We start from the raw sequence: 27,450 nt of genomic DNA, 5'->3' as shown, positions 1-27,450 counted from the left end.
ACAATGGCTGCTAATACAAAGAAGTCGAAAGCACAAACACAGAAGAAACCTCCTTTTAAAAGTACAGATGAAATCAGGTCTTTTTCATGGAAGAATAATTTTTTAAGTAATTGACAGTTTAAAGGAAAAAAGTTATTGAGGGATTGTTTTGAAGAGGATAATTTTTATCATTTAACCTACTTAGAGAGAAATAATAAATTTAATGAATTCTTTGTTTGTTTATTATCAAATTAGAGCATTAGTGAAAGAAAATTTTTCAAAAGAAATGAAAATTCCCAAGTGAACGAAATTTGAGTTTATAATTTCTCATTTTGAAGTTAAGGGTTCTATTTGAGAAATGTAGGTGTTGTTACAAAATACTATGGATAAAATCAATAAAGATAAATCCAGGAGTAAATGGGAAAATGATTTAACTTGTGATATTGATCAGGCTGAGTGGGAAATAAAGTGTTTTGAGGGTGTGAATAAATTGTTTAATGTAAGATACAGTATGATTAATTATATGTTCTTTCATCAGTTATATTTAACCCCTGAGAAATTGAGAAAATATGGATTTAGTAATTAGGAGTTGTGTTTTAGATGTGGATTATGTGTTTGAACTATTTTACATTCTCTTGGCCTTTGTGATACAGTTCAATCATTTTGATACAAGCGAACGTGAGTGCATAGGCTTTCTTCATACGTGCAGTCATGTTGCATCTTTGACCCTTAATGCACACTCCCCACAAATGTATCAGAATACACCACTATGTTGCAACATTTAAGATATATTTCTGCTGCATTGAATATTCTTGAGGGCAATGAATGTTATGGTTAAGTAGGATCACTGTACTATTGCCTTAGATACATGTGCATCAACATATTCCCGATCTAAATAAATGCAACGTATAACATCTGTATAAAAAAGTTGTTTTTATACACTATCTTAATCTGTCCTAAGTATACCGAGGCCTAAGACAGCATTGGCATAGCACCTGATCTGACTGTATGCCAGGTACGCTTGGATTGTCCAAACAAAGCTTCTATTGTGCTACATACATCAAATATAGATGCTTTCAGGTGCAACGGGGGATTCTCGGAGCAGGATATTATATCAACAGGAGAAGAGTTAGGTCAACATCCTGACCGGTTCCCCATTTTCAAGGGGCCATCCGACAGCCTCAAAGGAGTACAATAGGCTGCTTCGCAGTTTTACAGTTGGGTGTTGTGGCCACCTGGAAGTGGTAAGGGGACCTATCCAAACCGCGGAGGAAGTGTTTTCTTGCATGATGGTGCTCGACCGGTCGCGGAGCTCCAGCAGTTTATAATTCCTTCTTCTTCAGCACATGTAGTTTTATTCCGCGCTGATAAAGAGAGGGGAGGGGTGTCCGGAATGAGTAAATATGTTCACATTGTTGGACATTTTAAAATGAAATTCCGGTACGTCCAAATAACTTTCTTTAACATGAGCTTTTATGTTCCAAGTTAAGTCTCTGAATGTACGTGCGCATCCTCATATTTAAAAGATATCAATAAAATAGTGGTTTAGAATATGAATCCCCTAATATCATAATCATGTCTACACCCTTTGGTTTACTTGAGGGATTGTAGCAGCATTTTAAAACCTCGAATGTAATTCTGCCGACAAAACAAGTATATCACTGGAATAGAATTGTTGGACTGGTTTCCACGTTCAAATAATATACTGTCATCAACGGAAATAGAGGCAACAGATTCTCAATGACGTTGATGCGTCCTTTAATTATATCTACAAAAGGCACGAAAATTTCCGACCATTTATTTGTAAATTCCAAACAGTGGTTGTAATCGCAAGTGCATTTAACGACAAAGATATCCATTTAATGTAAAGAAATATTTTACCCCATTCTTCAGCTGCTTCCTGAATTCCCTCTGTGACAATGTATAAATGCACGTATTGGTACAGGTACTGAGAAATTGCAACATGAATCCACATTGCTGCAGTACATATGACGGAGTATTCAAGTATTTGTCCAGGTAAAAATAATTTTGTGTTGGCCATTTCATGAAACATATGGTAAAAGGAATCCACAACAAAATAAAGTTGATGGACAGAGCGAACAATAAAAACATTGACTTCCTCCGATTTTCCACCTCCGAATCTTTCTGCCGCTCACTATTTTTTCGGAGACTCCGACGCAATTTATTTACAAATATAATATGACTGATTATTAAAGTATTGAATAATATAATTAAACAGAAAGGCAACAAAGGTGTCATGATGCTGTTGAACACACGGTATGCCCGGAATTGAGGTGTAACGACAAATTCAGTGTTTTCAATGCAGTACCATGGAATGCGGTCATTAACATAGAGTGGTTTCACGGCAAAGTAGCAGGGAACATACCTGGCACAGGTTACTAACGGCACCATTAGTGTCACCACAGCCGCCGTTCTCTCGGTGCAATAACGTTCCCTCAGCTTTTGACTACAAATGGCGATAGAGCGATCGAAAGTAAAAGCCACCGTCAGCCAAACTGAAGAATCCATGACTGAAAGCCTCACCACAATGTTGAGAGCGCATATCGGAGTTATAAACAAATAAGGGGAATAATGATGGATATTATTTATTTGATCAAACAGAACGCCAGTCACAACGCTTATTAAATCTGCCATTGCCATTCCAGCCAAGTAACGAGCTGTGCATTTGGACAGTCCACATTTTCCACGTGAGAGAATCACAATCACAACTAAATTAGCTGAAAGGAAGAGAAAAAAAGATTGTTCAATACATGTCATCATGACTTGTTTTACTTGGTACACCTGCCCCATCATGTACTATGTCTCAACCCATTCTTTGTGCGACTGGTTGGATAACATTTATTGCGTGTAAAGTCAGCTGCCTCGGGCTCCTTTGTCCCATCGAGTTGGCAAGAACGGCGAGCCGAAGCACAGGGTTCATCACATGTTCCAGCTGTTTAGAGCGGGACTCTGAGGTCCGCAGATTTACCCGCGAGCAGATACTCACCTCAGAGTTATTCCTCCCTTGGGGTCTGAAAATGCTGGGTGCATTGATAGTGGGTAGAATGTGGGGTCAGAAATCCTTTGTTTCTTCAGAAATAGAGCCTTCACCATATGGAATCTTAAATATAAATATCAAGTTGGCAAGAGCACACGGAAGGGAATGCGAGTGGGATATTCTCATACTTATTCAAAACAATTATGGGGACGTGAGGGAGTTGTAGCATTTGCCATGTCGGCGATCAATTGGAAAACGTAAAGAAAGAGCTGTGCTGTAAATCACAGCTGTAATATTTCAAGGTTTCGTCCATAGACTCGAATAACTGGAATCATATTTCTAAGCCTTGCGTTGTCAACCGGAGCAAAGAATAAGCTGGAACTGGATCAGTTTTGGCACGGACCTTGCTGCTGACATGAATTAATGAACCGTCAGCAGAAGTTTAAATAGAGAACAAAAAAGTAAATATGGGTTGGTCGAAGCTTGAGCGTTCTGAAAATGATTTATCCCGAGCCTCAGCTTCGGTAAGGGCTATCAAAACTATCTTCTGCAGTGCGGCAGAACAATCAGAAAGATGGACAAGACGGAGAGTAGCAAGTTCCTATAACGTACCAGGAATCCCCACCACTGCCAGCAGTGGGAAGTAAATTGACGCAATGTAGTAAATGGCAGCATATCCCATTTTCCATGCGAGATAACGATCAATGTACAGAAGGTTCAAACGAGCAGGTTTAAAGGGGATTGTATCAACACGCTCTTATAGAAGAAAAGGAGAGTCCACCGAGACCATTGGCATGAACCTGCCGTTCATCGCATCAGGCTCGTCTCATTGAACAAACACGGTGAACTATTTGTTCCTCCATCAGACATTGTTCAGTGAATGACAATCGTCAGGGGAGACGACGAGCAAATGTTTTTCATGTTGTTAGTGGCATATTTTAGAAAAGGGTGTCGAATATTTTCCCGGAACCCCCCGATCATGGGAAAATTATCGAGATGGTTAACGGGAGTCAAATCAACTTTAGCCCAACCAGGAGGTTGTGAAACATCTAACGTCCAATATTTAAAAAAAATAATTGTGCAGTCAAATAATAATTCTGAAACTGAGGCAGTTGAAGTCAACCTAAAGCATATTTCTAAGTAAATTTCTGGAATGCTACCCTAGCTAATTTCCTTTTCTACAATATTTTCCTTAATGCCGTATTCGTTCCAAATTAAGTATCCAAAAGAACGTGTGCATCCTGGTAACCATACGACCATATAACCATTTACGGAGCGGAAACAGGCCATGTTGGCCTTTCGAGTCCACACCGGTTCACTGATTTTGTGCAACCTCTTCAGGAATTGGTCACGGTAGATCTTCATTCAATAACGATGGGCGAATTCAATGCAGGTGGAATCAGATGTAGAAATGTTTGTAAAACGTGCAGGTCAATACGTCTCGCGCCCGATTGGTTCGTTCCACCCAACCCACTGTATGGGGACTGGTTCTGTCCATAACTAGTCCGCTAATTGGGCACCCTGTGTCTGAGGCGGTGCACGCCTTATCTGGGCTTCGAGAATTACAGTTGGGAGGTAAAATCCACTCACGTACAACCCAGGTTAAATCAGACAAGCAGGATGAAAAGAGAGGGGCTGCTGCTAATAACGGTCCGACAAGGAAGGACCTTTTTCTAACCTTGTTAAAGTTAGGCGAACCTAAAAGTGATATTGATGGGAAACCTACTGTGGTCCTTTATGCCCTTTATAAGAGGAAGGCAGGGGAACATCTTCCCCAGCTGTTGAGTCCTCCTGGCCCAACTGTGCCTTTTCCACCATCTGCTGCTCCTATCAAGCCAGCTTCTCTTGCTCCAGTTATCCATGATGAGATACAACAAATGGTTAAAAAGGCTCTTATGGATAATAGTGGCATGTAGGCCTGGAAGCCCCCGAACCCTACTAAAGCATGAGGGTGTGGGCATAGCCCCCGTGTCTACTCTATAGGGACACGGTGTATACATGGGGACCCGCAGCCCGACATAACGTTAACAGACATCTTAGTCACATCTTCATCACTGGGATGTTTGTAGATGATTTCAATAACGCAGTGATTTAGAATGCGAATCCCCAAATATCATAATCACGGCTAGTCCTTTCGGATCTCTTGACGGATTGCAGCAATATTTTCAAAACTCGAATATAATTCTGCCAGCAAAAGAGGTATATCTCCGGAGTTGAATAGTTGGACTGTTTTCCACACTCAAATAATGCTCTGTCATCAATGGAAATAGATGCACAGATGCTGACACAAGTTGGTGCATTATTTAATGATATCTGCAAAACGCACGGAGATTTTAGACCATTTAATTGTAAATTCTCAATACTGGTTGTAATAGCAAGTGCATTTAATGTCAAAGATATCCATTTAATGTCAAGAAATATTTTACCTCATTGTCCAGCTGCCTAATAAATGCCCCCTGTGACAATGTATAAATACACATGTTGGTACAGGTACTGAGAAATTGCAACATGAATCCACATTGCTGCAGGAAATATGTCGGTGTATTCAAGTATTTTTCAAGGTAAAAATCATTTTAAACTGGCCACGTCAAGTGATATATGGAAAAAGGAATACACAACAAAATAAAGTTGATAGACATAGCGATCAATAAAACGATTGACTTCCTCCGATTTTCAACCTACGAATCTCTCTGCAACCCACGCAATTTATTTACAAATATAATGGATGATTATTAAAGCTTTGCATAATACAAGTAAACAGTTCGGCAACAAAGGTGTTATGATGCAGCTGAATACAATATATGCTTCTAAGAGGGGTGAAGAGACAAATTAAATGTTTTCAAGGGAGCAGCAATGACTTAGAGCGGTTCTTACTCTCTGAGGGAGAGAGAGATTGAGAGAGAGCGAGAAAGAGAAAAGAGACAGCAAGAAAGAGGAGACGGGGAAGTTCGTGATTAGCAACGAAGTTTACCGATGGGAGGGTCAAGTATCGTTTTACAGCCTTTATTTCGCATAGTGCATCATTGGTAGTTGGCGGCAGTCTCCATAATTACTGACTGAAATCTTATCTATAAGCATGTATATTTATGGAGATGTGCTAAAAACCTATTAAATGAAATAGGATGAAATAGTGGAATATTATATTTTTATATATTAGGATCATAGTTTTATCTAATATGTCTAATAGGATGTGTCAATCACCAATGTTAATGCCCAAGACTCCCTTATTCTCGCTCATGAGGTGCTGTCTTAAAACGGGCTGTTTACCAATTATGTTCGTGCCAATGTCAAACCTGTTATCTCTACCAACCATTCACAGATCGGTGCCATACTATGTTTATAGCAGTGTCAATTCTTCTTTGTTAAATTTATACCACAGATTCCTGTTAATTAAGAATTAAAAATTGAAACACGCAGCATTATTTCGATTTAATTCATCTCCCTCATTTACTTTCACAGTGTATGAATTCTACAGCTTCAGGTATTATTCGACCTAATGGGGGTGGGTGGTATTTGGTGATTATAACCCACAGCGTCCACACTTTGCTGGAAAGACATTAGTAGTTATTTCACATCTCTTAGTTCCGTAGTTCCTTTGTTGGGAAATTTGCTTGTTTAATTGATGACTCCACCCGAACTAATAGCAATGTTTCCTGGATTTATAATGTTAAGAAATAGCATCTACCCAATTGCATTTAATGTCACATTCGGTTCTGCCGACTGCACTTCTACTCCTGACAACTGGTAGAAATCATGATTTCCCTTCTCTCGTGTGACATATGACTATGCCAGGGACGTTAACATCGATTGTAATGAGGCGGGTATTGATTCAGGAAGGAGATGGTATGGTACCCTGCTAAAAACCACTGATGGAGATCTGGGATGTATGAATGGTCATCGGAATTATTTCGGCTATAAATTTAGTTCAATCCCTGTTCCAATGGGGATCCTGCCGTTAACGCCAAAGTATATATTTGCATACTTTATTTCTCATAGATTTGGAGAGATATGGCGATCTGGTTAAGACGGCCTATAACAGGTACAGGCAATAATGAGCAAATGAGGTACTAGAAGAGCATAGAAAATGTAAGGAAATATTTAAGAAGAACATTAGGACGGCAAAAAGAAGACATAAGGTATCTTTGGGAGATAACGTGAAGGTAAACTCGAAGGGATTTCACAAGAATGTTATGAGTGAAAGGATGATAAGGGACAAAATTGACCCTTAAAAGAATAGGGTGGTTGTCTATTGGTCGAGCTTTACAAGATGGGGTGATCTTAACTCTGATTTTTGCATCAGTATTTACTCATAATTTTCGCATGATATATAAGGAAGGAAGGGGAACAAGACGTAGTGGCAGGGAACAAATAGAGATTAAAGAGGAGGAGGTGTTTGCTGTCTTATAGAAAATAATGGTAGAAAAATACCCAGAGCCTGGCATGATATTCCCTCGAATCTTGAGAGACGAATGCAGATATTGCAGGAGGCCTGGTTGAGTTGCCAGTGGATTGGAGGGTCATTCATGCTGCACTATAGTTTACAAAATACTCTAAATGTCAACTTGGAAACTAGGGAATTACAGGATGGTGAGCCTGATATCAGAGTAGGCTTATTATTGGAGGCTATTCTCAGAGATCGGATATGTATGATGGGACAGCCAAGGCATTATTGTCAGCAAGGGGTTATGCTTGGTAGATTGTGTTTTATGAATCATATCGAGGTCTTAGAGGCGGTTACCAAGAATGTAGACGAAATAAAGGCTGTGGATGTTGATTTCACTGATTCTAATAAGTCGTTTGACAAGATACCACACGGGAGGTTCAGATAGAAGGTATCCATTGAAAGATTGTAAACAGGATTCGAAATTGGAAGGTAGATAATGGCTTCTCAGACTGGAGGCCTGCAATTAGTGGTGATCCTCATGGATCAGCGCTGCTGCTATTCTTGTTTGCTGTTTCTATCGATGATCTTCAGGATAACGTGGTAAATTGGACCAGCAAGTTTGCTGATGACACTAAGATTTGATGTGTTGTGGACAGTGAGGAAGGCTTTTAAATCATTCGGAGTGATCTTGACCAACTGGCAGATGGAACTTATTACAGACAGTTGTGAGGTGTTGCATGTTGGAAGGGAAAACCAAGGTAGATGATATGTTGTAAATGGTCGGGCACAAAGGAGTGCGGAGGAACATAAAATCCGAAAATTTAGATCAATTGTTTCCCGAAAGTGGCGATACAGGTAGAAAGGGTGGAGAAGAAATCTCTTTGGCACCTTGGCCTCCATAAATCAAAGTATTGAGTACAGGAGGTGGAATGTTATTGTGAGGTTATATAAGATAAGTGGGGTAAAGTTTGGAGTTTAATATGCAGTTCTGTTCGCGAAACGTGAGGAAGGATATGAATAGGATTGAAAGAGTTCATAGAAGGTTTACATGGATGTTGCTGGGTTTCAGGATTTGAGTTAATGGTAAAAGTTAAACAGGTTAGGACTTTATTCCTTAGAGTGTAGAAGAATGAGAGATGAGATAGAGGTTTTCAAATTTATGAGATGTTTAGACAGAATAAATGCATGTAGTCGTTCTCCAATTAGATTAGCAGAGAAACTGCTTTAGGGTGAAACAGGAAGGTTTAGGGGGAACATAAGGGTGAACATTTTCACTCATAGAGTCGTCGTCGCGTGGAGCACTTTGCTATTGACGCCACAAATGGGGAAACACTCTTACATTCTTACATTGGATGAGATCGGTATGAATGGTGATGGAACGGAGCAGGTCAGTGGGACGAGAAGCATGATGTTATCTGCAGAGACTAGAAGGGACGAATGTCATGTTTTCTGCGCTGCAGTGTTCTATGATTCAAACGATAATCATGACCGCAAAGGGCATTCTCCTCTGCCCACCTATTTCTGCAAACACGAATACGGTATTTATGAAGAAGGACAATTAATCTGTTACAGAAAATTGAATCGCATCATGGGAGAAGATTGTGAGAACAGCATGAAGATGTATATTGTATTTTTCCGATGTCAAAATCAAGATATTCTCCAATATGAACACGATTGTGTCCAGCACCACTGTTAATAACTTTGACTATTGTTAAAAATATAACTTAGTTTCCAAATAGTCTCGCTGTTCTGATGCTATAACTCAACGAGTTGTTTCCAATTATGTTCTAGTTAATGTCCAAAATGTCAATTCAAACTTTATTCCGCCGTTCCATACCAATTATGTTCGTACCCCGATCAGACTTTTCATCATAAAACATCTTCCACAGTGATACATATTAAGAACAGAAAAGAGATTGAAAATGTAGGATAATGATCAGAGATTTTCCAGTGGAGCACAGAGAAGAGCGAGAGAGAATATGTTTGATACGATTTGCTCTCGACTGTGCGCATTTATTTGACCACTTATTTGTCTGGATCAGCCTCTATCTATCATTTCCCGGTCCATGTCTGCAAATGAATCATGTTATTTTCTGTTATTTGTTGGCTTTTAACACTGTCCAGTGGTCCTCCTTTCTCAGTGTCGCCCTGCGACATTCTCATCCAGATCCATTGTTATCGATGTCACAAATATAGACGATCGAACACAGTTCCATGTGGATCGCCATGTGTTGAGATTTTTTATCCAAAGGAAGACACTTCCATTCATCTAGTTGCATTGCGAACTTCCGTGATTTAATCTACTTAATAAACAATTTTTCAACATCTTGCGCCATGTCATCTATATTGTTGAAGATAGTACTATTACTTAATGGCATTGCTAGGACGTCTTTGTCATCCTTTTGCAGAACTCCTTAATTAATCAATTATATTGGTCATTTAATCAGTTCCTCCCCAATCGTATAATTCTCCCATGTTTTGCTATCAGCAGAGAAATTTCATACTCACTTTCAGGGCTTTAGTTTGCACAGTGAATAATGAAGTGATTTTTCATCTATTTTCAAACTATTCTTTCAGTGATTTAAATTATTCCAATTTCGGATTGACATGTTAAGGATGTTCCGCAGTCAGTTAAGAAATGTATAATCATGTTGAGGAACTTTGGGGGGCATCCGTTGCGCTCTAGTATTTGCCAAGGCCCTTTCCTGCTCACGGTGTCGAAGGCTTTGGTGAGGTCAACAAAGGTGATATAGAGTCTTTTGTTTTGTTCTCTGCACTTTTCTTGGAGCTGTCTGAGGGCAAAGACCATGTCAGTAGTTCCTCTCTTTGCGCGAAAACCAACAAGGTCGGGTCAGATTCAGCAATGAGCTCTCTGAACCCTTCTCCATTAACAATGGCGTGAAGCAAGGCTGTGTTCTCGCACCAACCCTCTTTTCAATCTTCTTCAGCATGATGCTGAACCAAGCCATGAAAGACCTCAACAATGAAGACGCGGTTTACATCCGGTACCACATGGATGGCAGTCTCTTCAATCAGAGGCGCGTGCAAGCTCACACCAAGACACAAGAGAAACTTGTCCGTGAACTACTCTTTGCAGACGATGCCGCTTTAGTTGCCCATTCAGAGCCAGCTCTTCAGCGCTTGACGGCCTGTTTTGCGGAAACTGCCAAAATATTTGTCCTAGAAGTCAGCCTGAAGAAAACTGAGGTCCTCCATCAGCCAGCTCCCCACCATGACTACCAGCCCCCCCACATCTCCATCGGGCACACAAAACTCAAAACGGTCAACCAGTTTACCTATCTCGGCTGCACCATTTCATCAGGTGAAAGGATCGACAACGAGATAGACAACAGATTCTCCAAGGCAAATAGTGCCTTTGGAAGACTACACAAAAGAGTCTGGAAAAAGAACCAACTGAAAAACCTCACAAAGATTAGAGTATACAGAGCCGTTGTCATACCCACACCCCTGTTCGGCTCTGAATCATGGGTCCTCTACCGGCATCACCTACGGCTCCTAGAACACTTCCACCAGCGTTGTCTCTGCTCCCTCTGCAAAATTCATTGGAGCGACTTCACCCCTAACATTGAAGTACTCGAGATGGCAGAGGCCGACAGCATCGAGTCCACGCTGCTGAAGATCCAGAATGGAGGACCATCGCCTTCCCAAGATCGTGTTATATGGCGAGCTCTCCACTGGCCACCGTGACAGAGGTGCACCAAAGAAGCGCTACAAGGACTGCCTAAAGAAATCTCTTGTGCCTGCCACATTGACCACTGCCAGTGGGCTGATATCGCCTAAAACCGTGCATCTTGGCGCCTCACAGTTCAGCGGGCAGCAACCTCCTTTGAAAAAGACCGCAGAGCCCACTTCACTGACAAAAGACAAAGGAGAAAAAACCCAGCACCCAACCCCAACCAACCAATTTTCCCCTGCAATCGCTGCAACCGTGTCTGCCTGTCCCGCATCGGACTTGTCAGCCACAATCGAGCCTGCAGCTGACGTGGACTTTTACCCCCTCCATAAATCTTCGTCCGCGAAGCCAAGCCAAAGAAAGAAGAAATGTATATATTGCATGTGCAGCATCTAGTGTGATAGAGGGAAATCTTGTCTGTGTACACAATGATTTACAAAATGATTTAAAATGGTTGGAAGTCAGTGACAGTGAACAACATCTGAAAGAGGAGCAAAATTAACAGAAAAACAGAATGAAGATGCAAATATTGCTGATGTTAGAACACTGTCTGATGAGGACATAAAGTTAATGCCAGTTGGATATTATATTAATGCGGGTTAATGATGAGAAAATTGAGGTGTCGTGAGTTTCCTCCTAATAAAATATGGACAGTTGTTCATCAGATTGTAATTCCTAAAGTCTAACAGGGTTAACCTTTAAACATTTCCCATAGCTCACATTTAGTTGGGCAGTTTAGGGTAAAGAAAACTACCTATAAAATGATGAATCTATTTTATTGGCCTAATTTCAGAAAAGTTGCTGAGGCATTGTGTAAGACCCGATACACTGGTCAAGTTGTGGCAAAACCTAATCAGGGTCCACTAGTTGTTCCTTTAAATCAGATTCCCGTTTTGAAGATTTTTATGCTGACATAATAGTGGACATAAATCACGTCGTTTAATTTGACTAAAAAATTGAGATTCTGTGTATTTCAACAATTAGTACATTATGTGGGATATAAACAAATTCCATCATCTGCATCTCACTCGGAATCTCATGGAGCGTCGGAGAGGTTCCATTCATGTTATGATAACTATTATGAAGACATATTGTTGTGAGAATGAAAGAGTTTGTGATGGAAGTTCTCATTTACTTTTGTTTGCCATAAGGGAACTGGTAGAAGAATCCTTAGATTTTAGATTTTTTAAATTAGTATTTTGACATGATGTTAGGAGGTCTTTAATATTCTTCAAAGAACAGTGTTAACAAGAATGTGAATTTGAAATGTTTGATTATGATTCACAATTCGAGATCATTGGGGAAAAAAGAGTTTAAGATATTTGTGGAAGATTTTAAAGTGGCTAAGATCTGGGATGACAGAAAAGCGAGACAGAGTATTTTTTTAAACTGGGGAATAGTGCGTTAATTCTAATCTCAACAACTTTTAATCATCTGAGAGCAAATATTTCAGGATTTATGAAATAAAATCTTAAGTAATTTAAGTTATTTACGTGATTAAAACTCCTGATGCGAGACGCAAAAAATAGCTGCTGTGATAGCACGATTAAACGTTACTTTAAGATTGTGAATGTTAGTCAGGAACAACCACAGTCGTGTATTATAGGAAGTTCTGTAAAATCTTTGCTGACATTGTTTAGCCACCGTGTAAGCCAACTCTACGTCTGGGACAAACTTTCCCAGTGCAAATTTCTAGTCAACACAGGTGCCGATGTTATTATTCTTCCTCCTTCGGGCTTTGGCATCTGTAACAGCAGCACAGGTCCGGCAGGCACTTCGGTGAATAACAGTTCAATTCGTGCATATGGAACCTAGAATGTACTCCTGAATTTCGGCTACAATAAACTCACATGGAAGTTTATTCTTGCTGCTGTGCCCTGGCCGTTGCTTTGTGGCGAGTTCTTCAGAGCCCACTCGCTGATGGTAGAAGTAAAATGGCGCTGGTTAGTTAGGGAATCTGCAAAAGGACCTGCAGTCAGGAATACAGATTGCATGAGGATTGTGCAATTTAATCGGACAACGTGTTCCAAAATATTAGTTTTAATTAAAATATGAATAGTGTAATATTTCTTACATATTTCTATACTTAACTCTAAATGTAATCCATTATGAACAAATGTAAATGGGTGGGTGTGGTTCTGGGTATATGGGTGTGGGTGTGCTGTGGTGCACGTGTGTGGGTGTGGGTGTGTGTGTGGGTGTTGGGATGTGTGTGTGGGTGTTTGTGTGTGTGGGTTAAAGAGAGTGGGTATGGGTGTAATTTTGTATGTGGGTGTGTAGGTGTGTGTAGGTGTTGATGAGCGTGTGTATGTGGAGTATCTGTGTGTGCTTGAGTGTGTGTGTGTGTGTGTGTGTGTGTGTGTGTGTGTGTGTGTGTGTGTGTGTGTGTGTGTGTGTGTGTGTGTGTGTGTGTGTGTGTGTGTGTGTGTGTTTTAAAGTCCGAAACTAATTCAGTTTAAATATGCGTCTGGAAAGTCCAATTTCAAACTACTTGTGGAACATCAGGATCTTTTTAAAATGTACTTCAGAAGTAATTATAAAGCACATTTAATTATTGTAACTTCAGATCTCTTTAAACTTACAAGTCAATTGTTGCGATGTCTTTGAGGGATATATTTTTTATGAAAAGTTTTCCACATTTTTAGCTGTTTCTCAAGGTTGTGAACATCACGACTAGTTATTTCTGAAACAAGAGTGAACATTTTCTGAGCACGTGAGGCTACCACACTTTGATTAGAAGAGCATTTGGAAGTTGTCTTACATATTTGAAAGCCATATCTGTTGTGTATCTCCTATAATAAGGATAATTCAATATGAAAAGGTTTCCCAATCTCTTTCTGCAGGGTATCCTGGTTTGATAGAAGGTCCAGAGTTTCTTCAGTCTCTTCAGTCGTCACCTGATTAAAAATGTCTCTCTGCTTCAGTATCTAGTTCTCTAACATCATGTGACGTGGCATCCATCATCAATGAGATCAGTCTCAATTCTTGTGAACTATGTGACCTTTTTCCGAAGTCTTTAATAGTTTCCAGTTCCAGCTTCTTGTAAACCATGTGATGTTCATAGCTTTGCCTTGCAGATGTCATGACTCTGAAAGATGGTAACATTTCTGACAATATTATATTGTAGTGTGTGACCGTCTGCAAAATCCACTACATTACTTCAAACTTATCTATAGAAAATCTGGCTTAACAGTAACTTAAATATTCATATTATCACAGATCCATTACACATCCTTTCACACAGGAAATTTTTGATTTTTTAAAAGATCACATTTTTAAATTACACTCTGCCATTTGTTTTGATGGGTTTCACATTCTTAAACAACTTAATATAAATAATTATTGCAGACATTACATGGAATTATTACATCTACATCGGCAATCATCGATGACCTTGGTTAAGACTCTAATGTGAGCTCGAACCAAGTCCAATATTTGCAAACTTAAACTCCAGTTTAATAATCAACTGTTCTTATTTTTAAATTTACTCAAAACTACCAAATGTTCATGGTCAGTGTAAAAAATTATTGGTCTCATGTCAATGCAAACATATCCTTCAAAATGATCCATGGGACAACAACCCTTTCTCAATAGTAGTATAATAGTTGATGTTTACTGAATTAAACACTGGATGTTCAATCTCACCACAGTCATTATTTTCTTCCAAAAATCATTGTGATTTTAATAGAGGTTTGTGACGTAATATATCTTCCAGTTTGTCAAATGCTTCGTGACATATGGCTCTCCAAATAATATTTTCACTCTCCTTCAAAAGTTTAGTCAAGAGAATAGCAATGTCACCGAAGATTTTTACAGAACTTCCTATAATACCCTGCTATTACTAAAAGTCACCTTTCTTACCTGTGGGCATAGGAAATTCAGATATAGTCTGAATATTAACTTGAACAGGCTCCAGGTTACTTTGACCAACAACATAACCAACTGAAATCACCTGAACATGAAAAAATTCACTCTTAGCTAAATTAAAAGTAAGATTGGCATTCAAAAGTTCATCAAACAATTTCTCTTTAAAATGAGTCTCGCAAGATTCAACTTGTATGGTTTCATAACCCTCAACATTTGCAGTTTTATTTATAATTAAGACCTCTGGAGAAGTTTATTTCTGGCTAACATACACATTCTTAAAATAATGTTTTATTGTGCTATCGCAGCACCTCTGTTTTTGGCATCTCGCATCAGGAGTTTTAATAACATAACTAATTTAATTTACTGTAGATTTTATTTCATAAATCCTGCAATATTTGCTCTCAGAGGATTATAACTTGTTCATATTGGAATTAAGACACTATCCCACAGTTTAAAAATTTTCTGTCTCGCTTTTCTGTCATTCCAGATTTTAATTTAATTTTGAGCCACTTTCAAATCTTTCTCAACTATCTTAAACTCTTTTTTTCCAATACTCATGGAATTCTGAAATATAGTCTAATACTTCAAATGCACATTCTCGTTAACAGTGTTCTTTGAAGAATATTAAAGTCCCCCTAATGTCATGTCCGAATACTAATTCAAAAGGCCTAAAATCTAAGGATTCTTGTACCAATTCCCTTACGGCAAACAAAAGTAAATGAGAACATCCATCACAAACATTTTCATTCTCACAACAATAGGCCTTCGTCATAGTTATCATATTATGAATGGAACTTCCCCGACGCTCCCTGAAATTCTGAGTGAGATGCAGATGATGGAATTTGTTTTGGAGTCTCCAGGTGGCGCTCATGGAGTGAACACGTTTTGGTTTTTGCTCCATAAAATATACTATTTTTAACCTGTGTCCACCTTTGAACTAACTTCACAGAAGTCAGAAAGATCTTTATTATTTCTCTAATTATACTTGAGTCTGAAAATTTTGAAGAAATGACTGAAGGAAAAGCTACACGAGCTAAAACCCGGGCAGAAGAAGGTGACGGCCGAGAGAAGAAACAACCAGACATTAAACTAAGTGAGATGACCTTCACTGACTTTTTAAAATTCTTTCGTGATGAATTCAAAGATGTTTGTCACAAAAAAGACCTAGCTGAACTTCGTACAGCTTTAATTGCCTCAGAAGCTGAAACGAAAAAACAACATACCTTAATTGCAGCTCTTCAAACTGAAGTTCAACAAAAAGAGATTAGACTGACTGAGGTCGAACAGAAACTTTCCAAAGCAATTAAACAGCAAGAAGCGCTTCAGCTGAAAAGCATTGATTCAGAGAACCATTCCAGAAGACAAAATATTCGTTTGGTTGGAATTCCTGAAGGCATTGAGAAAGGAGATCTCCTGACGTTTTTTGCTGAGCTTTTAAAAGAAGCATACCCATCCGAATTGCCTGCTGACCCACCGCTACTCGATAGAGTACATCGTATCTGGAACCGAAATGCTGAAGCATCCAAACCCAGAGTGGTGATGGTCCGTATGCATTATGTGAGTACAAAGGATAGATTGATTCGTACAGCCAGAAGACTTGGAAATGTGACTGTTCATGGCTTTAGTCTAAGAGCCTATGAAGATTTTAGTCCGGAGGTAGTACGGGCTCAAAGACTGTTTAAAGATCTGATGTCCGAATGTTTTGAGAAGAAACTGAAACCTGTGCTCCTGTATCCTGCGAGGGTCAGGATTTCTCCGGAGAACCAAACTTGTCAAATATTCGACTCCATGTCTGCAGCACGGAACGACCTGTCGGCTAATTTCCCGTCTAGTGTGACCTCTCAGCCTGAGTGACCGATAAAAAATGCGGTAGATATCGGTCTTATTCAGGTTAATAGTCAGATTCTGATTTCTGACCATTCGAAAAGTAATAGATCATTATAGCTCTAATGATCCTGTTCATCTTTAACACATTTTTATATATTTTCTTTCTCCTCTGTGAGAATTTTTTTAAATATATAAGTGTATGTTTAATTTTATATTAATCTATACTAATAATATGATTATATTCTTTACTATTTTATTTCTGAGTTACTGAAAATGGCGATTTTTTATTTTTTGTTTATTGAAACATTTCATGGTTTTTTTTTACATTCGCCATTTTCTCTTTGTCTTTCTTCATAAAGTTTTATTTCTTTTCAAATATTTTTCTTTCAATATTTAGCATTTGATTTTAGCTTGAGTTATCCTTTTTATAAGTTTAGGTGGTGGATCTTATCTTAATATTAGGAGCTGCCGTCTGAAAACATGGGGGTAGGTTTAGTATTATCTCTTCTTTTTTTCTGATCACTCTCTGGTCAGATGGGGGGCTTTGTGGGTGGGGGGTGGGTTTTGTTTTTCTTTCAGGGGTTTTTATGCTTCATTTTCTTTCGTTTTTTCTTGATTTTTCTTTTAGAACTACAGATATGGCTGACACGTCGTCATTTCCGGTCCTTCCTTATATCTTAATTCTTCTTCCGGGCGCATGGGTCCCTGCTTTGGTTAACCCTTTATATACTGAAGGGTTGACCTAAGTAATGGATCAAAACATTAATTTTGTCTCTTGGAATGCTAATGGTCTAAACACCATGTTTAAAAGGAGGAAGGTCTTTAAAGTATTCAGGAGACTGAAAGCACAGATTCTTTTTTTTACAGGAGACTCATGTGAGGAAGGAGGATAATCTGCGTTTTTTTAAATCTTGGAAAGGCCCACAATTTCATGCCAACTCATGCTCTAAGACTCGAGGTGTATCTATTTTTATTGATCCCTCTATTACATTTGTTCAACATGACATCACTGTAGTCCCTAACGGCAGATTCTTATTGGTTACTGGGTTATTATTCAATATTAAGGTTGTCATGGTTAATGTTTATGCCCCGAATGTAGATCACCCTGAGTTTTTTAGATCTTTGTTTACTATTTTACCCAATCTAAATGAATATCATTTAATAATGGGAGGGGATTCTAACTGTTGTCTGAATCCCCTGCTAGATAGATCGAAACCTTCACAGCTCCTACCGAATAAATCAGCTACATATATTAACTCTTTCCTTACTAACTCTGGAGCTGTTGATATTTGGAGATTTCTTCACCCGACAGATAAAGAGTTTTCCTTTTTTTCTCATGTATACCATTCATACTCGAGAATTGATCACTTTTTTATTGATTCACGTTTTATTCCACTTGTAACTGCTTGTAAGTATGACATTATAGCCATTTCGGATCACTCTCCATTACAACTCTCTCTTAAATTCAAAGACTATGTTTCTACTATTAAGCACTGGCGTTTTGATGTTACATTATTGCAAGATTTAGACTTTGTTAAATTTATGAAAGAACAAATTAACTTTTTCTTTTCAACAAATTACACTACGGAAATTTCTTATGGAATATTGTGGGATACATTCAAGGCTTATATTCGTGGTCAAATTATTTCTTACTCAGTAGCTTTGAAGAAATGCATCAAAAACAAGATTCATCTATTGGTTGAGAAGATTAAAGACATTGATAAGAGATATGTGACTGATCCTACTGAAGAACTTTACAAAAAAAGAATTGAACTGCAGATGGAATATAATTTGTTACTTACATTTTCGATTGAAAACCAGTTAATTAGATCTAAATCTGATTTTTATGTGCATAGTGAGAAATCGGGTAAACTGTTGGCTAATCATCTGAAGAATATTTCAGCTAGACGCCAAATTGTGGAGATTTGCAAACAGAATGGAGAACTGACTGTTAACCAGGAAGAGATAAATCAATCTTTCAAAAATTTTTATACATCCTTATATAGTACAGAATCCCCTCAAGACCTTAGTAGTATGTTTAATTTTTTAGAACATTTGAAACTCCCAAAAGTATTACCTCAAGATAACATAGAATTAAGTAAACCCATTACAGATTCGGAGATCAATAATACTATTTTCTCACTGAATTCGGGGAAAGCACCAGGTCCTGATCGATATTCTGTGGAATTTTATAAAGCTTTTTCTTCTACTCTCTCTCCCTGGCTGATTAAGATGTTTGATGAATCTATCACATTGGGTAAACTACCACAATCATTTTACATAGCTACGATTTATCTAATCTTGAAAAAAAATAAAGAACCGACCGAATGTTCTTCTTATAGACCTATTTCTTTGTTGAATGTTGATTCTAAGATCTTCTCTAAAATTCTAGCGACAAGGCTAGAGAAGATATTACCATATATTATCTCTGAAGACCAGACTGGATTCATTAAAAATCGTTATTCCTCCTTTAATATTAGAAGATTGATGAATATTATTTACACTCCTTCACATAAGTCTTCAGAATGTGTTATTTCACTAGATGCTGAGAAGGCCTTCGATAGAGTAGAATGGCCTTATTTATTTACAGTTCTTGAAAAATTTAATTTTAGTCCGATATTTATATCTTGGATTAAACTTCTTTATAATTCCCCAGTTGCCTCGGTTTTTACTAATACCCAAATATCGCCATATTTTCGATTATTTCGGGGCACCAGGCAAGGGTTCCCCCTTTGCCCTTTATTATTTAATTTAGCTTTAGAACCTTTGGCAATTGCTATCAGAGAAGCACCCAATATTACTGGTATTATTCGTTGCAGGGATATTCATAAAGTATCACTATATGCAGATGATTTATTGTTATATATTTCCAATCCTGAAAATTCTATTCCTGCAGTTTTATCTTTATTAGCCCAATTTAGTAATTTTTCGGGATATAAACTGAACTTAAATAAAAGTGAATTATTCCCTTTTAGTGGATGGGTTCCTATTTATGATAGTTTGCCTTTTAAAATAGCTAGAGACCATTTTATATTTTTAGGGATTAAGATTACTAAAAAACATAAAGATTTGTTTCGGACTAATTTTTTCCCTCTATTGGACCTGATCGGCAGTTTATTTACCAATTGGTCACCATTATCCCTATCCATGATAGGCCGAATTAATGCTATTAAGATGATGATCTTACCTAAATTTTTATATATATTCCAAGCTATACCTATTTTTGTTCCTAAATCTTTTTTTGATAAGGTCGATTCTAAATTGTCCTCATATATCTGGCAAAACAAGAATCCTAGATTGGGGAAAAAATATTTACAGAAATCTAAACTAGAGGAAGGGTTGGCATTACCCAACTTTAGAATTTATTACTGGGCAATTAATATTAGTTATTTAAGGTATTGGTGAATTATTCAGAATTATCTCTAAATCCCCATTGGGTAAATTTAGAAATTAAACCGATACAAAATTTTTCAATTAGCTCTATTTTGGGAGCTGCTCTCCCTTTTACTCTTACTAAATTATATAAACAAATTGATAATCCAATGGCTAAACTTACACTACATATATGGTTTCAATTCCGGAGATTTTTTGGCCTAAGTCATTTTATCTTGGAAACTCCTATTATACTAAATTTCCTTTTTCATCCCTCTCTAATTGATCAAGCTTATTTACGCTGGAAAGTTAAAGGTATAACATGCTTCTCGGATTTATTCTTGGATAACTCTTTCATGTCATTTGAACAATTATCCATGAAATATGATTTACCTCGATCTCATTTCTTTCGATATTTGCAGATTAGGAGTTTCTTAGTTTCGACTTTACCCTCTTTTCCCAATCGGGAGACTACGACTGTTTTAGAGGATATACTATATTCAAAATTCCCTCCAAAATGTGTGATATCTAAATTATATAATATAATTACAAAAATTAATTCTGGGACTTTTGAAAAGTTTAAAAATGATTGGGAAAGAGAACTCAATCTTCATATTTCCAATGAAAATTGGAATAAAATTCTGCGACTGGTAAACTCTTCTTCTCTATGTGCAAAGCATTCACTAATACAGTTTAAAGTTGTTCATAGAGCTCATATGTCTAAAGATAAACTCCATCGCTTTTATTCTCATATCGATCCTATATGTGATAAATGTCAATTGGAAATAGCTTCCCTTACACATATGTTTTGGTCCTGTCCCTCTTTACAGAATTATTGGAGGGAAAATTTTTCCATTATATCTACTATTTTGAATATTGATTTACAACCACATCCCATTACTGCAATTTTTGGATTACCTATGATAGATTTGACTTATTTATCTCTTCCTGCGGATCGTATGATTGCTTTTCTTACACTAATGGCTAGAAGACCTATACTATTGAATTGGAAAGCGGTTAATCCTCCCACTGTTTTCCTATGGTTTACCCAAACTATACTATGTTTAAATTTAGAGAAAATTAGAAACTCTGTCTATGAATCCCCTTCTAAGTTTGAGTTAACCTGGCGACCATTTATTCAATATTTTCATTTGTGGTGAGTTGATCTGGCTCTGTTTTCTTTCTATGATTATGTATGATAATTGGGCTGTAAGATGAGATCGGAGTGATTGGCGTGGTTTAGCTATATCTGTAGTTTTTTTTAAGTTTTTTTAATTCAGATTTGTTTTTTCTTCCTTTTTGGGTTTTTTTTCTCTTTTGTCATATTTTGTTATTAATTATATCTTTTTTAGAGATAGTTCACACCCTAAACTGATCTAAAAAATTTTTATGATATATTTTTATTCTGTAATATTATTGTTTAATATCTCTGTATTAATTCATTACTTACTATGTATCTTTTATATCTCTTTGAACTGTATGTGTTTATAAATTATAATAATAATAAAAAGATTGAAAAAAAGAAAGTAATTTGTTTATCTCCAAAATTATGAACTAACTGTTGAAATACACATGATCTGTAGTTTTTAGTCAAATTAAAGGACATGATTTATGTCCACTATAATGATCGCATAAAAATCTCAAAAACAGGAATTGGTTTTAAAGGAGCAACTAATGGACACTGATTAGGTTTTGCCACAACTTGACAAGTTTGTCCGGTCTTACAAAATGCCTTAGCGACATTTTTCAAATGAGACCAATAAAATATTTTCATCGTTTTATAGGTAGCTTCCTTTACCGCAAACTGCCCACCTAAATGTGAGCTATGGGGAATGTTTAAAGGTTACCCCTGATAGACTTAAGGAATTACAGACTGATGAACAACTCTCCAATTTTCATGAGAAGAAAACTCGCGTCACCTTCATTTTCTCATCAATATACCCGCATTAATATAATATCCAACTGGTACTTCCTTAAATTCCTCATCGGATTGTGCTCTAACTTCTGCAAGGTCTGTATCTTAATTCTGTTTTTCTATTAATTTTTCTCCCTTTTCAGATGCTGTGCACTGTCATTGACTTCCAACCCTTTTAAATCTTTTTGTAAATCACTGTTAACACTGACAAGATTTCCCTCTATCGACCTGGTCATTGCACACACTATATATACATTTCTTCAATGACTGTAGAAAAACCTAAATTGGAGTATTTAAGATCAATGAAAGAATAGTTTGAAATAGATAAATCACTTCATTATTTTCTGCACGAACTATAGCCCTGGATCGTACCTTGGAAGTGAGTATGATTTTTATTCTGCTGATCGCTGAACATGGGAAGAATTATAAGATTGGGGTGGAACTGATTAAATGTGCAATATCATTGTTACATAAAACAGTTCTGAAAAAGGATAACAAAGATGTCCGAGAAATGTCATTGAGTAATAGAACTGACTGCAGTTTGTTGAATCATTATGAGCGGTTTATTTCAGAATCGTTTTGTATTGTTTACTCAAGCTCATGCAACTGTTTTAGTTGTGGTGCTTTTAATTGTGTTCTCGACTCTTTATTGGACAAATATCCAAAAAAAGGTATAAGTAAATCAAAGATGGCAACACAAATTAATGCGTTAATAAAAGATTTAAATTTGGTGGATATTTGGAGAAAAGTTAACACTACAGAGAAAGATTTTTGTTTTTAACCTTCGAGACATGATTCGTTTTCTAGAATTGATTTATTTTTGGTACCAGCACATTTACAAGGTAGAGTATTAAGGGCAGAATATAAAAGTAGAATTATATCTGATCATTCGCTATTACTTTTTTGTTGTGAAAATTCGGAGTTAGTATGCCTGTCGTTTAGATAGAGGTATTATGTAGTGCTATTGAAGAAACCTGAGTTTGTTACTTTTGTTAAATAGCAGATATCTTTATTTGTGACTGAACATTTTAATTATGTGGATAGTCCTTTTGTAATATGGGATGCTTTATTTGAGAGGGCATATCATTAGTTATTCTACGAAAGTTAAAAAACAATATATGGCAGAAAGTTTAGTTAGAAAATAAGATTGCTGAGTTAGAGAAGGACTTTCAGAAGAGGTAACAGAAGATAAAATGTTCAATTTTAAAGGTTGAAATTGCGTTATGATACTTTAGAAACTTATCAATTTGAGGGCTTTAGAAAAAGATCTAAACAACGTTATTATGAGTTGAGGAAAGAGCTCATAAGGTACTTTCTTGGCAAGTGAGAGCTGAACAGGCATCTCGGACCATTAATGTTGTTAAGAAGAATTCAATAATAACATAACCCTCTGGAAATTAATGACCAGTTTTGTTCATTTTATAAAAAAAGATATACTTTTGAGGGGAAACAGGATAATGGTTCTATTGACTCTTACTTATTTAAATTAAAGTTACCGGCATTAGATGGAGTTGATGTTCAGGAATTGGAATCACCATTTACAGATTTTGAAATTAACGAACCTATTCAGGAAATGCCGAAAGGAAAGTCCCCAGGGGATGATGGGTTGCCTCTGGAATTTTGTAATCTTTTATATGATGATTTTTCTAATAAACTTGGAGAGGTGTTGAATCAAGTTACTGAGGACCAGAAGTTACCAGAATCATGTTCTCGTGCTTTAATAACTGTTATTCCAAAAAAAAGATACAGTCCATTAAAAATATCTTCATATAGACCTATGTCTTTATTAAATGTGGATTTTAAAATTATAGCGAACGTATTAGCTAATAGACTTCATAAATATTTGCCTAAATTGGTACACATTGATCAAACAGGTTTAATTAAGAATATAAATGCATCAGACAATATATTTCGAATAATTACTTTGGTCAATGCATATCGAAAGCAACCTAACAATCCTATTCTGGTTGCATTAGATGCAGAAAATGATTTTGATAAGGTTGAGTGGTATTTTTTATTTAAGCAATTTAAATTCGACCCTTTTTTTTGGTTGGGTAAGGCTTTATATACGAACGCGATTGCTAGGGTGGTGAGAAATGGACAGATTCCTTTACTATTTAAATTGACTTCTTCATCTCGACAGGGCTGCCCATTTTCACCAGCCTTATTTGCTTGGTTTGTGAACTGTCAGCACAGGCTATTAAACAAAATAAAGAAATTAGATGGATGACGGTTAAGAATGAAGAATATAAAATTTACATTTGCAGATGACATGTTGGTATACTTGACGGAACCGTAAGGGAAGTTGAAACAACTGCAAGAGTGTTTGTTGAAATTTGGAGAATTATCGCGATTTAATGTTAATTGGAATACAAGTGAAATTTTATTAGTTGGAGTGCAAGATTATTCCGAATTTAAAACAATTAAAAAATGAAGGAGGAGAAGTAAAATTAAATATTTAGGTATGCATTTGGATTCGAATTATCAATCATTATATAAATTAAATTATGTACCTATGTGAAGACGGATTAAAGCAGATTTAATTAAGTTGAAAGATCTTCAATTAACTTTGTTTGGTCGGTTTAACTGTATTAAAATGAATATGTTTCCTTGAATTCAATATTAATTCCAGTCACTACCTTGTTCACATTCGAAGAGATTTTTTTTTCAACATCTGAATAAACCAGTGTGAGAGTTTTTATGAAAAGTTAGGTGAGCTCGAATGGCGTTGTGAAGACTTGCATGGAAGTAAATACTGGGTGGATTACAAATACCACATTTTTGAAATTATTATGATGATACTGAGACTAATATAGCTCGTTGGCATAATGAATTGAAAGTATGTGTTGTTATGGAATATTTTACTTATACTTTACATGACAATTATTTTTCTTAGTGGGCTGTCTCCGTATTTAAAATATATGCATTTAGATACATTTTGAAATGTTGTTAACATTTAAAATAAATATAGAATAAATATTTTGTTGCTCCCCTTCAGGGAGCTGGCTGTAACGGTAGGAGGGGGGATAGATATTAGTGATTTTTTTTCCTGAATATATTTATATTATGTGCTATTTTTCTGTTATCTTTTAAATAAAATTCTACAAAATAAGATGATGGAAAATGTATCATTATTTCCCTTGATAAAGTAGTACAGTTCAGTATTTATTTACATCATGGATCCTTTCACCTTGAACACATTTTTAACAGAGTCATCATGTTGCAACTCTAATAACATCTCTTGATGGAATTTCAATTAACTCCACAGCAATGGCTAAGCTGTCCAAGAGGGAACATCCACTGTCTTTAAATCACAAATATTTCATTGAGGTCGGTCTCCAACATTTGCAACTGGTCAACAATCACGTTTGTAGCAGCATTAGTTTCCTCACGCTTATTCAACCAATAGAATAGACAGTAAATTCTTGCAGAAATATTCCTTTTGTGCAATTCAAGAAGTCTCATGAATTCAAATATCTTTGTTTTTGCATCAACGGGCGTCACCTTTGCTAGTTGGAATTGCTTGTTCTATGTACTGAGTTTCTCAAAATTATTCGACAAGTAACTCAGAAGGTTAGATCAGGTGCCACAGTCTGTCTGGGTACAGATGGCTGTTCTAAATGTTTCATGTGGTTTTGTGTGTGTGTGTGTGTGTGTGTGTGTGTGTGTGTGTGTGTGTGTGTGTGTGTGTGTGTGTACGTTTGTGTGTGTGCACGTGTGCGTGTGTGTGTGCATGCGTGACATATGTTCGTGCATGTGTGTGTATGTGTGTGTTTGTGTGTGTATGAGGGAGACAAAGAGACGGGGAGGGGAGCGAGATAAAGTGATGGAGAGACAATTGAGTTACATTTCTACATTTCATCAGCAGCAGCTGGGTCTAGAACAGGACAAGCTGAAATGCTTGTGGAAACCCCCATTTTGAAGACGGGTTATGAGTGCTTAGTTCAGCCTGGTCAAGCCCTTGTCGTCCATAGAAGAGGAGAGGACTGACTGCATTATGTTTCACTTGAAATACGGAAAACAAAAAGGAACTCTGTGGTGAACTAAAAAAGGTTATCATCCGGAAAACCCTGATGGAGAAAGATTGTTCAGCAAGACACCGAAGCGACTGAAACAAAAACTCTGATGGGGCAATAATGTAGAAATTAGCAAATTTCACTATGGTCAGTTGGTACTGCAGATGCCGATGTATGAAGACTATGGTTAATTGCTGGACTGTATTAAACACCGAAAGGCATATAGAAGCTGGAGAGAAGAATGAAAGTGTCTTCCTCTGGATAGAAGCTCGCAACACGTGGTGATCCGCACAGATCTGTGTTCGATCTTCTCCATTCGTGACCTCGATCACAATGGATCTGCATGGATACGTTGCTGGGTGTTTCCGTCAGTTCGCGGGTGACACTAAGAATGGAGGAGCAGTGGACAGTGTAAAGATCCAACAAATAACAGAAAATAACATGGTTCAGTTGCAGACATGGACCGACAAATGGAGCATAGAAGTTGATCCAGACAAGTGAGTAGTCAAATATATGCGCACAGTCTAGTGCAAATATTTTCAAATATATTCTCTCTCGCTCTTCTCAGTGCTCCACTGGAAAATCTCTGATCGTGCTCCCACATTCTCCATATCCTCTCTGTTCTTAATCAGTATCACCGTGGAAGAATTTTTATGATGAATAGACTGATTGAGGTATTAACATAATAGGTGGAATAAATTTCGATTTGACATTTTGAACATTAACTCGAACATAATTTGAAATAACCCGTTTCGTTACAGCATCAGAACAGCGAGACTTATTATGTGGAAGCTAAGTTATACCTTTAACAATAGTCCAAGTCGATAACAGTAGTTCTGGACACAATCGTGTTCATATTGGAGAATACCTGGAATTTGACATCGAAAAAATATAATATATATCTTCATGATGTTCTCACCATCCTCTTCCATGATGCGATTCCATTTTCTGTAACAGATTATTTGTCTTTCTTCATAAATACCGTATATGTGTTTGCAGAAATAGGTTTCAGAGTAGATAGGAAGAGGAGACTGCCCCCTAGCGTCATGATATATCATAGAACCACAGAACACGACAGCGCAGAAAACATGCCATTGGGCCCTTCTTGTCTGTGCACAAACCTCACACCTCTCATCCCACTGCCCTGCACCGTCCCATCACCATTCAGACCGCTCTCATTCAAAGTAAGAATGTAAGAATAATTCTCAATTACAGCGCCAATGGCAACATGTTCAAAGCTGCCACGACCCTTTGAGTGAAAATGTTCACACTTATAAACCCCCTAAACTTGCCCCTTCAATCTAAAACATTGTCCTATCGTATTTATCTCTCCTTCTCTAAGTGGAGAGTGTCTACTTGCATTAACTCTGTCGACACATCTCATAATTTTCTAAACCT

At 37.1% G+C, this 27,450-nt stretch overlaps 1 protein-coding gene across 1 annotated transcript; it reads right to left on the bottom strand.

Annotated features, from left to right (window-relative positions):
- Positions 1-1,818: 1,818 nt before the first annotated feature.
- Positions 1,819-27,100, bottom strand: LOC138753075 (growth hormone secretagogue receptor type 1-like). Its single transcript, XM_069915667.1, has 3 exons — positions 27,035-27,100; positions 14,917-15,007; positions 1,819-2,717 (listed from the first exon to the last, which is right to left on the bottom strand). Exons 1-3 carry the CDS (start codon positions 27,098-27,100, stop codon positions 1,819-1,821), a joined length of 1,056 nt encoding a protein of 351 aa, XP_069771768.1.
- Between the last annotated feature and the right edge of the window lie 350 nt (positions 27,101-27,450).

This window comes from Narcine bancroftii, chromosome 2 (assembly GCF_036971445.1).
Source record: "Narcine bancroftii isolate sNarBan1 chromosome 2, sNarBan1.hap1, whole genome shotgun sequence".
In the NCBI taxonomy this organism is placed as follows: Eukaryota; Metazoa; Chordata; class Chondrichthyes; order Torpediniformes; family Narcinidae; genus Narcine; species Narcine bancroftii.
This window is presented reverse-complemented; position numbering and strand designations above follow the sequence as displayed.